Source organism: Rattus norvegicus, chromosome 5 (genome assembly GCF_021556685.1).
Source record: "Rattus norvegicus strain SHRSP/BbbUtx chromosome 5, alternate assembly SHRSP_T2T, whole genome shotgun sequence".
Classification (NCBI taxonomy): domain Eukaryota; kingdom Metazoa; phylum Chordata; class Mammalia; order Rodentia; family Muridae; genus Rattus; species Rattus norvegicus.
In genome coordinates this window covers 38291299-38306471 of record NC_141538.1, presented here as the reverse complement: position 1 = coordinate 38306471, position 15173 = coordinate 38291299, and the positions used below count along the sequence as shown (strand labels likewise).

Genomic DNA, 15173 nt, shown 5'->3' with positions numbered 1-15173 from the left:
CACACAAAGCACTCCTGGGTGCCATTTCCTATGTGCAGTAGTTTGGTAAGTATTTGAGGACAGAGGAGCAGCAGTGAGCAGTGAGGGAAACTGAGGGTAGAAAGTAAACAATCCTTCCTATGAGGTTGCTGGTCACAGCTGGATAGCTTGGTGTGCGATCTTCCAGCATGCTCTACCAATGTCTAGGCACAGTCAGTTCTAAGTTGATTTGGTGTAGGCTGGGAGTTTGTTAGAGAATAGTGGGGAAGTGTGAAGCTATATAAATGACTTGCTAATTGGGTATACATGGGGTAAGGGCTGGGAGTAATTTTAGATATTCATGGGATCAAAAGTCACTGGTGCTTCTCCCGTATTCATGCTGTGTGTAGGCATGAAGACACAGAGGTCGTACCCATAAGAAAGGAATGGAAGAAAGGAATGGGGCTTGGTATTTCTGTTTACGTTAACTATTAAAATATTTACATGTGGAAGAAGTTGGTAATGAAGTCTCATCTTTTTATAGTTTAAAAACTATTGTTTTTAAACTCTATTGTTTATTGTACGTTGTTTGACCTATGAATTAAATTTTTCATTCAAGTTTCTATGCTTTGCTAGCCTTCACAGTTTATACCATTACATATGAATATGCTTTTGAATATGTAAAGATGCATGATTTCTATTTTTGTCACTGTGCTCTAAAGATTACTACTTTGTAAGTTTAAATAAAATGTTTTATTTTTTTCACAGGCGCTATTCCACGGAAAGTTTATTGATACTGGTTTTTCTTTACCATTCTACAAGCGTATGCTAAGTAAAAAACTTACTATCAAGGATTTGGAATCTATCGATACTGAATTTTACAATTCTCTAATCTGGATAAGGTTTGAAGTTTGTTTTTTTTTTTAATTGAGGTATTTACTTGAAACCCATTTGTATATTGTGTTTACATGCATACTCACACACTTTTGTTTTATCCAGAGATAACAATATTGAAGAATGTGGCTTAGAAATGTACTTTTCTGTAGACATGGAGATTCTGGGAAAAGTTACTTCACATGATTTAAAGTTGGGAGGTTCCAATATCCTGGTGACTGAAGAAAACAAAGATGAATATATTGGGTAGGTTGGTAGAGCTGCTTGAATTCATTCTGTAGTTATGGAATATAATTAGAAATCTCCTGTATTCACAGCTTACTAGTTTTTACAAAGCACTTAGGAAACTCTCATCAGGTTCTTTCTCTGCTGGGTCAGATCCTTTGCTCTACAGCTGACCCACACCTCGTGCTCCAGTTTTCTTGAGGTTAGACAACACACATCATCATTCGCTTTCCCGTCAGCAACAGGCATTCTCCCTTGTTAGATCAGAAGCCATGAAGCTTTCCTGCTGAAAAGGGATTTCCAGTGTGCAGTCTCAGAAAGAAGCTGTATGTTGTCCCTCATATGTCAATCCTAGCCTACTGTGCATATACATATATACTATAATGGTGTGTGTGTGTGTGTGTGTGTGTGTGTGTGTGTGTGTGTGTGTAAAAGTGCACACTGGTACAGTATAGCATGAAGAAAAGAGAAGAAGAAAGAGTAACTATTATCAAGATGATAATGAAAGACACTGAATGTAGGTAACTGAAACTTGATTCATAAAAGAGGATATAAAGCACATTCTTTTTCTAGTTTTAATTCTGCCATTTTTGATGGTGGATAAATACATGCCAGTATTCAATAGTGAAAATATAAAATCCAGTGTGATGTTTCACAGCTTTAGAATGGCTATTCTGTCTGTGTAGAAAGTTTGCAGTGATGTATAGATGTGGGGTCTGGTTAATTTTGGTGTATGAATATTTTATATTTAAGTTCTTTATAATAAAAATTTAACTTAAAAGGATATTTTGCAAAGACAGCGTATAGCCACTTCATTTACAGATGAAGGGACTGAAGCTATGCCAGGAACGGACAGAACTGTGTCCAGGAACGCCCCTTTCACTGTCATTTCATGCCACACTGCACTCTCGCCTCTATTCCGTACTTACTTTGGCTTTGCAGGAAAGGGCTCCCTATGTAGCTTTGGCTGTTGTGGCACTCGTCCTACAGACTAGCTGAGACTCAGACTCAACTGCACCCGCCTGCCTCTGCTGGGAAGCTGTGTGCCAATACACACGGCCCACAGTCCCAATTTTTAACATGTTATGTGCATGTTAAATAAATGTTCTATTGGCATATATTCAGTGTGCATGATGCTGGGTTGCATTAAAGAAATCTCACGTCATTGTGGACTTTGAGTATGTTCAGACTTGGATTTCCTCCTCTGGCCTTACTGCCTTCTGCTACTCTCATCCTTTCCCCAGGCCCTTTCTGTTTTCATGTTACACAGGAAGCTAGGGAATTGGCTCAGCAGTTAAGGGCATTCGCTGGTCCTGTACTAGACCCCGATGTGGTTCCCAGGACTCACATGGTAGCTGCAACCATTTGTAGCTCTAGTTCCAGATCCAGCTCTCTCTGTCCTCTGCAGGCACCAGGCATTCACATGAGAATATATGTGCAAACAAATATTTATCCATTTAAAATAAGAATACATCTTTGAAGAAAAATGTAATGAGTATATATCTTTAAGAAGTAAATGGAAGCATCAAATATTTGATTTTCTGTCTGCTTTATTTCACTAAATATAATCATATCTGATTTTATGCATTTCATCACATTGAGATTACAAATATAATTAGATCATTTCCTCTCTTCCCTCCCTTCAAACCCTCTCCCATGTTCCTGTACTGTCTTTCAAATTCATGGCCCCCTTTTTCCATTAATTGTTGTTATATGTATATATGTATATGCATATATGTTCCTAAATATAATAAATATAAATATGATAATTGTATATTTTCAGGGCTGTATATGGTATTAGACAACAACTAGCATATTCTTTCCTGTTTTTGATTTTTAGTAGTTATAGAAGCAAGCCAGATTACATTCTCATCGACAGTACATAAATACTTTTTTCTCTGCTTCCTTGCCAGCTAGCAGTTGTTGTTTTCTCTGAGGTAGCAACTCTGGGTAAAATGGACTCTGCATAGTTTTAATTTGCATTTCTGTGATGACTAGTGATGTTGAACATTTTTGGTTTTGTTTTTTTGCCATTTGTCCCTCATCTTTCAACAACTGCCCATTCATTAGACAAAAGTCACCTGGCTATTTAACTTAGGGCATGTATTTTATCATATTAATCCACATGTCTGTTTTTGAGCCAGACCATTTATTTTTCTGACTGTGGTTCTGTATAAATTGAAACCACCATGGTGATATACCTACAGCATTGTTCTTTTTGTTCTCAATTGCTAGGCTTTCTGGGATACTTTGTATTTCCCTACGAATTTTAGGATCTTCTGTCTAATATTTTTGCAGAATGTCATTGGAATTTGACAGAGTTTCTATTGAATCTGTATCTTTGCTTTTAATGGTGTAACTACTTTCGTGCTACTATTTCTGCTGCTCCAAGAGCATGGGTGGCTTCATCTTTTGTCTTCTTCAGATGTTTTCGTTAGTGTTTTAGTAGTTTTACTATTGTTACTTTCTTGATTGGATTTATTCCAAAGCTTTATTTTCTAGCTATTACCAATGTGACTGTTTTCCTAATTTTTTTTCAGCATGTTCATTACTGGTTTTAGAAAAGCTATTAACTAATTTCTATAAAAATTATTAAGAGCTGATAAATACATGTATGGATTATATCCTGTTCCTTTGTTAAACATGTTTATTGGTTCCAAGAGGTTTTTGGTGTGGAGTCTTCAACATTTGTCATATACAGAATCATATTTTCTGCTAATAGAAATTGAATTATAATGTTAAATACTATGTAGTGTAGATATTGACCCACAAGACCTGATTGCCTCCAGGGACAGGAGCAACTACTATGGGGACTTGCTTCTTAACTGAAAACTATTGGTTGAATAAAGATACCAACAGCCTATAGCTGGGCAGAAGAGAGATAAAACTGGGTTAGGGTTTCCATGCTTGGGGTCTGAGGGAGGACCACGAGGGGAAGAAGAAAAGGAGGTGGAGCGAGGGAAAGACATCTTGGGGTAGGTGAATCATGAAACCATGACCATGAGGGCTGCTGGCCAACTGGAGTTAAAGAGTAGCGCAGATGATTAGATAGTCACATGTCAGGGTTGTTGGTAAGGAAGTAGACATAATAACAGAGGGTAGGTAGGTACCTGCCCCCACCAGCTCTAGTGCTGTAAACCTTCAGTGTAAATATAAAGGTTGTGTGCCTTTTATCTGGGAACTGAATGATCAAAGGTGGGGTACCAGTTGAGAATTAGAAGTTACTATAACAAGAGTAATTATAGCCTTTGTTTTTTCCTTGCCTTAGTACTCTTCTTACTTCAGTTCACATACTTAGTAAGCACTTTGTCTCAGTCCTGTAGGAAACGCATTGAGGCTTCTCCCATTTACTGCAAAGGCTGTAGGTTACTCAGATACAGCCTTCATTATGTTGTTATCTGATACTAGGTTTTCAAGTGCTTATGTCTTGAAGGGTTGTACTTTGTCAAACGCCTTTTCTCCATCCACTGAGATCCCATGTGATTTCTATTTTATAATCTGACTCTCAGTCTCTCTCCCTCAGTCTGTCTGTCATATGTATATCTGTGTATCTGTCAGCCTATCCTTGTGAGTTTTTGGTATCAGGTGATAACCTTTATAAAATGACTTTGATGAACTTCATTCTGAATTTAAGGACTACCCTGAGGAGCACTGATATTAATTCTCTAAGTGTGAGTCAATATAGGTCTGTGCCATATTACTTGGAAGATAATTTATTCCTGTTTTGATGTCACTGCTTTTTATAGGTCATTTATACTCTCTTCATGTAATTATGTCAAGAAATGTATTGTTTCTTCTGGGTTTTCCTTTTGTTGGAATATGGGAAGGGTATATATAGGTGGGTTTGGAGGGAAGAAAGAGAAGGGAGAAAGGTTGAGGTGCATGTGGGTGGGTGGGGGAGCAGTGTCTCGGAGGCGAATGGGAAGGAGGATGGGGTGAAGAACTCTTGGAGGGGGGACCAGGAAGGGGGCAACATTTACAATGTAAATAAATAAAAACTATTTTTTTTAAAGGCAAAAAATGTAATTTCAAAAATAAAAGTAACTAAAAGTGATAGCATGAATTTGTTAATGGAAAATGTTAACTAAAAATAACAGAGGTATACATGCATACATGCTTGTGTGCACATTATTTGGTTAGTATATTTAGAAAAAGAAATGTTCTTGGTGTTTTTATCCCTTAGCTTTATGTATTTATATATATGACCTATTTTGAAATACTGTCTTTATTTTCAGTTTAATGACAGAATGGCGTTTTTCACGAGGAGTACAAGAGCAGACCAAAGCTTTCCTTGATGGGTTTAATGAAGTTGTCCCCCTTCAGTGGCTACAGTACTTTGATGAAAAAGAATTGGAGGTTAGACTCTTTTATTATGATTATTATGTAGGAATGCTGTTGCTGAAATGGCTGGGCTTTGGGTTTCCTCTCCCAGTCTCACTTCCTCTCTAGTTTCCACACTCACTGGTCTGTTCTTTTGCTTTAAGACAAGGTCTACTTCTGCCCAGACGGGCCTTGAAGTCATGATCCTCCTGTTTCAGCCTCCCTAGTCTTGATGTGCCAGCAGTGCTCCATGTGTAGTTTGTTTTATTGTTTTACACAAGTGTCCACACAGTTTAGTATAACATTGATTCTTCTCATCTATCTAAAAGTATGTGACACTGGATTTTATGTTTTGTAATGTTTTAAGAACAATGATATTATTGCAAAGAGAATATCATCGATCATTGTCATCTTTTAGGGGTCATAAAGAGGAATTCAATCACTATTGATAATTTAAGAAAGTTTCAGAAATCTTAATTGATAGTGACTTTCTTGACAAATGAGATTTTTAAATGAGTTACTACTGGTCCCACCTGCACGTAAAGAAGGTAACTGGGTATATGTCAGAAGTAGGTTGGTTTATATAAAGTGAAATATAAAATTGACCATTTTAATGATTTTTAAGTGTGCAGTTCAGTGCGGTATTACATAGGACTGCACTGTAATACTTCAGGTCTTGGGAAGGTTTCCATCTTAGAAAACTGAAACTCTTAAACACAAGCCCTCACGTCCCTCTACTTCATGTTTATTAACTTTAAATCCCTTATAAACAGATCATATCATTTGTGGTTCCATTTTTACTGATTTATCTCTTTTTAAGTTATTTTTATCTCCTGTACATTGGTGTTTTATCTGCATATATATCTGTGTGAGAATATCAGCTCCTCTGGAACTCGAGACACAAAAACAGGCGTGAGCTGCCATGTGGGTGCTGAGACCTGAACCCAGGCCCCCTGGAAAAACAGTCAGTGCTCCTAAATGCTGAGTCATCTCTCTAGCCCGTATTTGTGTTTTTGTGAATGTTTATTTAATTTACCATAATATCCTCAATGTGGCATGTTTCCTGTCTTTTTCCTTTTTAGAACTGAATACTTTTGTCATAAATACGTCAAAAAACGGTGAAAAATATAACTAAATACAACTCTCCTATACTAAAGCCCCAAAACACTGCTCAAAAAATTACAGACCTAAATAATAATACACAGAGTGTATTATATATTGGAAGTTTGATATTGTTAGAATGTCAGTTTTCTCCCGGGTGATCTGTGAACACAGCAACAGTCAGTGTCCCAAAAGAAGTTAATACCGTCAATGATGACTTTATTATAGGAACCTACAAAGGCTCTAGAATGGCCAAAATAATTTTTAAAGGGACAAACTTGAGAGACGTTCACATTTTGATTTATGGTATATAAACAAAGCTACAAACAGAGCCCAATACGTATTGTCAAATTATTTTCAGTAGAAAGGGGGACAACATTTTCAACAAATAAAGTTGAAATAACAGGATTATCCACAGGAAAGTAAATTAACTTTGGCTGCTACCTCAGGCCATAAAGAAAGATTAATTTAAAATTAATATTAAGCATAAACATGAATGCCTAAGATTAAACAAAAGAATACTAGCCTAAATGAAATCCCAATTTGGAAAATCTTGGTAATTTCTCGGGTTATAAAATTAAATGCATATCTTCTTCATATTCTGGCAAATCTTCCCATTGGTGTTTACCCAGAGAAATGAAATGCATGTTTATACAAACATGTACATATTCATAATATTCAGAGTATTTTCAATACTGTAAAGAAAACAGTCTGACCTCACCAAAAGTAAAAATTCTGTTCTTTAAAAGATATCATTACGGGGGTCGGGAGGAGAGAAAAGAAAGAAAAGCTAGACTTGTTGGTAGGCATCTGTATTCCCAGACTGAGGCTCAGGATTGCCATTCTTAGGCCTTTGGGCTAGCCTGGTATACATGATGAGTTCTGGGCCTGCCAGGACTGCATCATGAGACCCTGCCTCAGGAAGGAGGGGAAGGAAAGTACCAACACACTGGCAGAAACCAGTGTGACAAACTATTCTACTCAGAATGTATTTTTAGAAACCCCTATAAGTAATTAAAAAGCAAAGAAACAACACCGAGAACCCATAGTCTTTGTAATCTTCGCGATGGCTGATCCTGTGTTCATCCCTAGGTTATGCTGTGTGGCATGCAAGAGGTTGACCTGGCAGACTGGCAGAGAAACACTGTTTACCGACATTACACGAGAAACAGCAAGCAGATTATTTGGTTTTGGCAGGTAGTTGCTTCATCTGTTTTGAGAGCAATCATTTGAAGAATTTTCTTTAAAAAGTAGTTTTATGTAATTTATTAATGATTTTTGAGACTTTAGACCTGTAATTTAGCCTTCCAATACTTTGAGTATTTTCTCGATGGAGGTATGAATAGTGTTCAGTGTTATCACATACTGTATGAATTCTGCACACTGTGAGCAGTGAAGGAGTATGGGGTGTCCTCTGCTGCTTTTAGATTTACCTCGGCTCTCCCGAGATAGGCACTATGTGGACAGCCCAGGCAGCTCTTGAATTTGCTTTCCTCTCTTAATCAGCTTATTCATTGCTAGGATTCTAGTTATCCTCCATCACATCCAGCCAGGTCTATGTATGTTTTTATTGATAAGGTCACTGCTGGGTTTAGTTCATCTGAAGGTGATAATATGCTGAAGAATTGGAATAATTCAGTGATATACAAGAATGACTATTTGTTCTTTCTGTGTTTTGGCTTTAACTGCGATCAGGTGGGTCTCAATATCCAAGTGCACCGTACTAATATTTAAGTACATTTTAAGAGATATGTTTGCTTTATTTTACGTGTTAAAGATTTTAAATTTCTTTCCATAAGTATTTTACTAACTACAACTTACTTGAGCAACTTAATGGTTGGACTTCTGGTAATTTTCACATTTATGTGAAAAGCCAGGTTTTATATTATCATGGAGAGATTTTCCAAAAGATACATCTTTTCATAACAATGAATCCCATTAGTTTATTGCATAATATTTTCCCTTCTGGAAACTTGCCTTAAAATATTCATCAACCTGCACAAAATGTGTCTAGATAACTTAGGGACTTAAATTCATATAAACCAAAGGTATATTACTGAACTGTTCTGTTGGCCTTAGGTAAAATGGTGAGGTTTATGTCATAGTTGATAATAAAATGTGTTTCCCATGTCATTTGGTGTTGTGACATTTGGATCTATTTGGAGAAACCAGAGACATAGATGCAATTCCAATTTAGATTAAGTGAATGTTTCCTACTGCTAGTAGAGGGCAGCCTTAAGTCCCCTTCTGAGGTTTTAAGGCATCTATTAGGAAGGTGTGTTTTACAACTGTCATGTGATTCACAGCCTCGAAGGAACATCATTTCATTTCCTTCAGTTCTTCCTTCCTTCCCACTCTAGAGTAATAAAACGAGCACGCATCCCTCTTCCACAGAAGCAGAGGCAGCTGTTCATACTCACAGCACATTGTCCTATTCTTATCTCACCTTCAGGCCACTAGGATCTCCCAGGCATTCCAGAGCTAAAGGTCAGAGGCCCTTACAAGGGAGGTCTGGCTCCATAGTAAGAGGCTTTAGTCATCACAGGGACCTGTGTAACTTACTACTCAGGTCTGAGCACTCTAATGGCTGAGAGAGAGGAGTTCATTTCTGGGCAGGCAAAAAGCAAAAGACCATCAGGTTCCGGTTGGCTGGCTGTATACTTACAGTTCATCCAAGGTTTTAGTCTGATTAGAAAACTATTTAGCCTTATGTTTAGCTAAGCTGTTTTGTTAGCTGCTGTCGCATTGCTATAACCAAATTCTTGACAAGAAACAAGTTGACTAACAGTTTTAAGAGTAGCAGCCATCATGACAGGAAAGCATGGTGGAAGAACAGCTACAGCTTTGACCTTGGAGCTTCCTCAGAGCTCTGCAGATCAGAAGCAGAGACGGCCGGCTCCCGTCTGCTTTTATTAGATGGGGCTCAGCCCAGTGACGAGGTCACTCCCACGGTCAGGGGATTCTTCTTTCTTCAGTTAGTCCTGTCTGGAGGCACCTCACAGACACACTCCTCACTGAGGCTTTTACTAACCCAGTCAGGCCATAATGCCACCCCATGTGCATTCCCTATTTGAAGAAGCCTTTCCTCACACTGCCGGTTTGCTGGCTTCCGGCCATATTCAGACCAACATATTCATTACTGTATTATCCATTAACATTCCTCTTTCAGGAGAACTTGTCAGCAAACTTGTTAATTTTGGAGCATCTGTAGTTTTTCAGGTACTAGTGAAGGGCATAGACAATACCACAGCTATACCCATGTGGTACTACAAATACTTTTTATTGCACCTTTGTTTGAACCAGTTTCAGTGATTTTTTTTGTTTGTTTTTAACATTTTCACCTGTTTAGTCTCATTGATGGGATGTTGGCCATTAATTTATTTTAAAGTACATCTGATTTTGTTACACAGTTTGTGAAAGAGACTGATAATGAAGTACGAATGCGACTCCTGCAGTTCGTCACTGGAACCTGTCGCTTGCCTCTAGGAGGATTTGCTGAGCTCATGGGTAAATGCAGATTCACTGCAGTTTCTCTGAAGTTAATTTTGTGATAAGAGTATGTGTTAGACATTCAGTAGAATTAAATGGAATGACTTATTTATATGTAAAGTTGGTCCATAGAAAAGAAAGAGCTATTGATACTGAAAACATTTTTCTTGGTTGGGACTTTATTGCTGGAAAGATACGCCATGACCACAGCCATTCTTATAAAGGAAAGCATTCTACTGGGTCTTGCCGAGAGTTATACGTCTGAATCCACAGGCAACAGGAAGAGAAAGACACTGAGCCTGGCAAGGGCCTTTGAAACCTCAGAACCTACCCTACCCCCACTAACACACTTCCTCCAACAAGGCCACACCTAATTTTGTCAAATAGTGCTACTCCCTGGTGACCAAGCATTCACCTCTATGAGCCTGTGGGGGCCATTCCCAACCACGATGGTATGTGAGAAAATGAACGTGTCATCAAAGATGAGATGGCCACTGCTTCACTCCATAGGATAATTGCTAGGGAACCAAGACCATGTAAGAAGAGTCACCTCTCTGTCCATGCTGTAATTCGTTCTTACTTCAGTATCTCTGCAACACCACAAACTTCTCAGTGTAGGTCTTAGGAAAGTTTCAGGTTCCTCTGGATCATTCATATGACAGAGTGACATGCTTCTGATAGTTTTAGAGGACCAACCAAATAAACATCATCTTATCTTATGTTCCTGATTTAGGAAGTAATGGGCCTCAAAAATTCTGTATTGAAAAAGTTGGCAAAGACACCTGGTTACCAAGAAGCCATACATGGTAAGTTCAAGACTCCTAAACAGAAAGGTGAAGGCCACAGAGGGTTTTGTTGTTGTTTTATTTTGTTATTCGTTGCAGGTAAGAGCCATTATAGCTACTCATTCATTACATAGAATTTCAACTTGCTGAGCAGAATCATATAGTGTTCTGTAACCAAGTGCTCTACAAGAAGTTAGTATAGCTTTACTAGAAATACTTGAGAATGTGTCTGCTCGTTCAGCGAATATTTGGAGTACTCATAGCAAGTAGGATGGAATTACTCATTGTATTCTTAGGAGATCTTGGTAGGGCAGAAAAGAGGAACAAAGAGCTAAAAGGAAAAGAATGGGTAGTAACTGGAGTGCGTCTTCTATGGACTCAGATGATCAGACAGATCCCTGGAAAGGACAGTGTTTAGATTAAGTTTAATAAGCGGCATGCTATGGGGAAGAGTAGAATATTCTTCTAAAGAGGCTGAAGGGAAAGCCCCAAATTAAGAACTGGAATTTGGGGGTTGGGGATTTAGCTCAGTGGTAGAGCGCTTGCCTAGGAAGCACAAGGCCCTGGGTTCGGTCCCCAGCTCCGAAAAAAAGAACCAAAAAAAAAAAAAAAAAAAAAAGAACTGGAATTTGACTCAAGTGAGTGGAACAGAGTGAATCAGCAAATGTGAACATAATTGACTGATCTAATCAGAATTTACTGAGGCAGCAAAAGTAAACATGATTGGAAGAATATGATTTAATACATACTACTATTGTAATTTGGACTTCCTTATAAGGAAACCTAAAGGTTTATAGAACTATCAATAACAAGTAATGGTATTTAAGAGAAATCATCTAGTAAGGGTGTGACAAGTGGATGAAAGTGATTGCAGGGAAATGTTACCATTATCCCTACCAATTGATAGCTTAGAGAGAAGTTGTTCTTTCAGGAGCTCAAAGCTTTGTGTTGCCTTCGTATTTCTACATGTGCAGAAACAATAATGGCTAAAACCTGGCAGTGCCTCAGGACAAATAAAAGCAGGCGTGCCAAGCTGTTCCCTGATACTCTTCAACAACATGCACTTGTCAAAAATAAACTAAAGCCCATGTTTTATGAAGCAGTAAATACTAAGTTTGTTAAAGCTTGGTGTTTGAATTTATGTCTTTTCTAACATTACTCAAGTTTAGTGGCATCTGTTTCTTGTATACAGTAATGGGTTTGGTACAGACATCTTCACGTAAATACATCAAATCCTTTGACAAAGGTCAACTTCTTCCCCTTTCCTCTCCCCTCCCCCATTATTTCTATTCATTCCTCCACAATCTTCTACTTTTATGTTCCATATACATGTATTATCATCTAGAACCCATAAATAGGGGAGAACATGTGATGTTTGTCTACATCTTTTTTTTGCTTAATATGACTATCTGAATATTTTCTTACAGATGACATAACTTCATTCTTTGTGACAAATTAAGGTTGTTAGTATATATTTACACCTCATTTTCTTTATCCATTTATCTGTTTTGAGCCATAGGCTGATAGCATAGTTTGCCTTTGTGAATACTGTTGAAACATAGGCTATAGGTATCACCATGTATTCATTTAGAGTCCTTTAAGTATATACCTAGGAATGGCATAAGTATGTCATTGTGTGGAATCTGTATTTGTAATTTTTGAGAACTCTCCATAGTCATTTCCATAGTAGATGGACAACTCACATTCCTGCCAGCAGTACATAAGGGCTGTCTTCCTCACATCCTCCCTCCTATGTGGGTTTTTTTTTTTTTTTCCTGGTAGCCATTCTGACTGGGATGATGTTGGATCTCAGTGTATTTTGATTTGTGTTTCCCTGATAGCTAAGGGCAGTGTACTTTGTTCTCTTCACATTTTTGTTTTGGGGCCTCTGTTTATTTCATTCATCCATTTGATTCAGTTGCTTGGTTTTTGTTATTTCTTTTCTTTGTTCCTAATAAACAACATTTGTCAAATGTATAGCTAGCAGATTCTTGCCCTGGTCATTATTTTGTTTCTTTTGCTGTGCCAAAGTTTTGTAAATCTATGTAAACCTATTTATCAATTCTTGGTTTCACTTCTTGAATTATAGGACTCCTTTTCAGAGACTCCTCTATATTGGAGTATTTTCAAATATTATACTTGACAAACTTTAAATTGATAGTAGGTAAGGAATGAAAAATACAGATCTAGTTTTATTTTCTGTACATAGATATCCATTTTCCAGCAGTATTAGTTAAAAGGATGTTTTCTTTTTTAGCACGTCTTTCGGGAATCTTTGTTAAAAGTCAAATGGCTTTAGTTGGTATAGATTTATTTCTGGGTCCTTTATTTTATGGTGATGATCTATTTTGATTCTTTAGGTTTCTAGTATAATTTGAAATTGGGTAAGGTGATATCCTAGCATCATTTCCTTTGCTCCGGATTCCTTGGCTATCTGGGATCTTTTAAATCATAGACTATAAGAATCACTTATAAGCCCTTTAGGTAGACACCTAAGGGAAGGTATAACTAAGCTTTCAGAAGGATTTTAAGACGGAATTTTCATTTCTCTGTAGAATGTCATTGGAGTGTTAGTGGGGATTGCATTGAATCTGTAGATTTCTTTCAGTAGTATGGTCATTTTTATAATGTTAATCCTACTAATACGTGAATGTCAGTGGCCTCTCTCTTTTTTTTTTTTTTTTTTTTTTTTTTTTTTTTTTTTTAGTGGCCTCTCTTTTAAGAGTGTCTTCTTGAGTGTTTTTTAATGGTTTCAACATAGAAGTCTTTCACTTTTATGGCTAGCTTTATCCATTGGTGGATTTTTGTTTTGTTTTAAAGCTATTGTGAATTGACTGTTTGCTTATGTTCAATCTTGGCAAGGTCATTACTAGCATATATAAGAAAGCTACCAATATTTATATGTCAATTTTGCATCCTACTAATTTCAAAGTGTTTATTATTAGTTCTAAAACATCTGGTCGAGTGTATGGTCTCTGACATATAGAATCATATTCTGCAAATAAAGGTAATTTGACTTTTTCCTTTCCTATTTATATCTGTTATTGCTCTAGTTAAGACTAGAAGAACTGTATGAAATAGGAGTAGAGAAAGTAGATATTCATTTCTCTTTCTGGTTCAGTGGAAATGCTGTGTTTGTTGGTTTCCTGCTCACTTAGAGCAGTGTTGATAATAGGTTTGTCTTACATAGTTTCGTATGTGAGGTCATTGCTACATTCTTAGGCTCTTCAGAGCTTTTATCTTTAAGGGATGTTCTGCTGTCAAAGGCTGTTGTTATATTGGCCCATTCTTCATCTGTTGATATGGTCAGGTGGTTTCTGACCCTGGGAGTATTACTATGAGTTACTAAATGACTGATTCACATATTTTGTATCATTCTTGAATTCCTGAAATGAAACTTAGTCATGATGAATAAATCCCATGCCCCATTTTTACATGAGTGTTTTTGCCTGTATGCATGTCTGCACAACATGTCTTTGCCATTAGAGATCAGCCAGAAGGCATTGAATCCCTAGGAAGTGGAATTAGAGATAGTCCTGAGTCACTATGTAGGTGTTGGATCCTCTTCAAGACCAAATAGTGCTCTCTACTGTTGAGCCATTTCTCCATCCTCCTGAATGATCCTTTTGGTGTGTTTTTTAATTTGATTCAGCAGTATTTTCTTGAAAACTGTTATATCAATGTTCATCAGTAATAAAGACCTATAATTTTCTTTTTAATTTCTTTTTTGGCTTTATCCACTTTGGGTACTAGGGTAATACTAGCCTCATAAGATGAACTTGGTAAATCTTTCTTTGATGGGATATTTTGAGGAGTGTTAGTGTTAGTGTTAGTTTTCCTTAAAAGGTTGGTGGCATTTATTAGTGAGTTCACTTAAACCTTCTTAAATTTTAGGCAACGTTGGTTATTGTTTTAATCTACTTAAGTTGTTTATAGCCTCTAAGTGTAATTTTGGTAAGAGTATTGGTTTAACAGATTTGCATTTTCATTGAAATAAACTTGAAAGACATGATCAGGAAACAATATTAAGTGAGAGCTTTTCACTGGTGGTGAAAATATTAAAGATAAGATCCTGAGGTCAGTACCTGTAAAAAATAGAGGAACAAGTTACTCAAGAGTGATCGAGGGCAAGGAAGTAGAAGGCCATAGCATTGTTTATCATCCAAACGAATACCATGAAGTAAGTCCTCTACATCAAAGCCTCAAATGGATGAAATATAACCAAGAACATATAGTTAAGAATTCAGAAAGGTTGCATAGCTGAACAGGGTGTGCCTCAGAAAATGAATGCTTTTACTTATTGGCTTCTGAGGAAATGACATGTTTCCACCTTGCTGGATGTCAGTTATGGCAAGAAATAAAGAGTTAAGATTATAAGAGACTGAAAGCCATGAAATAGAA

At 37.1% G+C, this 15173-nt stretch overlaps 2 protein-coding genes across 12 annotated transcripts in view; one reads left to right on the top strand and one right to left on the bottom strand.

Annotated features, from left to right (window-relative positions):
* The window catches only part of Rmdn1 (regulator of microtubule dynamics 1), a 57596-nt gene that overhangs the window by 13303 nt on the left and 29120 nt on the right, over positions 1-15173 (bottom strand). The gene's annotated exons all lie outside the window — the stretch shown is intronic.
* Wwp1 (WW domain containing E3 ubiquitin protein ligase 1) overlaps positions 1-15173 on the top strand; it is a 91577-nt gene that overhangs the window by 69268 nt on the left and 7136 nt on the right. For all 4 annotated transcript variants that reach the window (XM_087547884.1, XM_087547885.1, XM_087547886.1 and 1 more), the window contains 6 exon segments: positions 727-860; positions 958-1098; positions 5313-5433; positions 7591-7695; positions 9909-10005; positions 10721-10793. In XM_087547884.1, the coding sequence (XP_087404010.1) occupies positions 727-860; positions 958-1098; positions 5313-5433; positions 7591-7695; positions 9909-10005; positions 10721-10793 (671 nt within the window).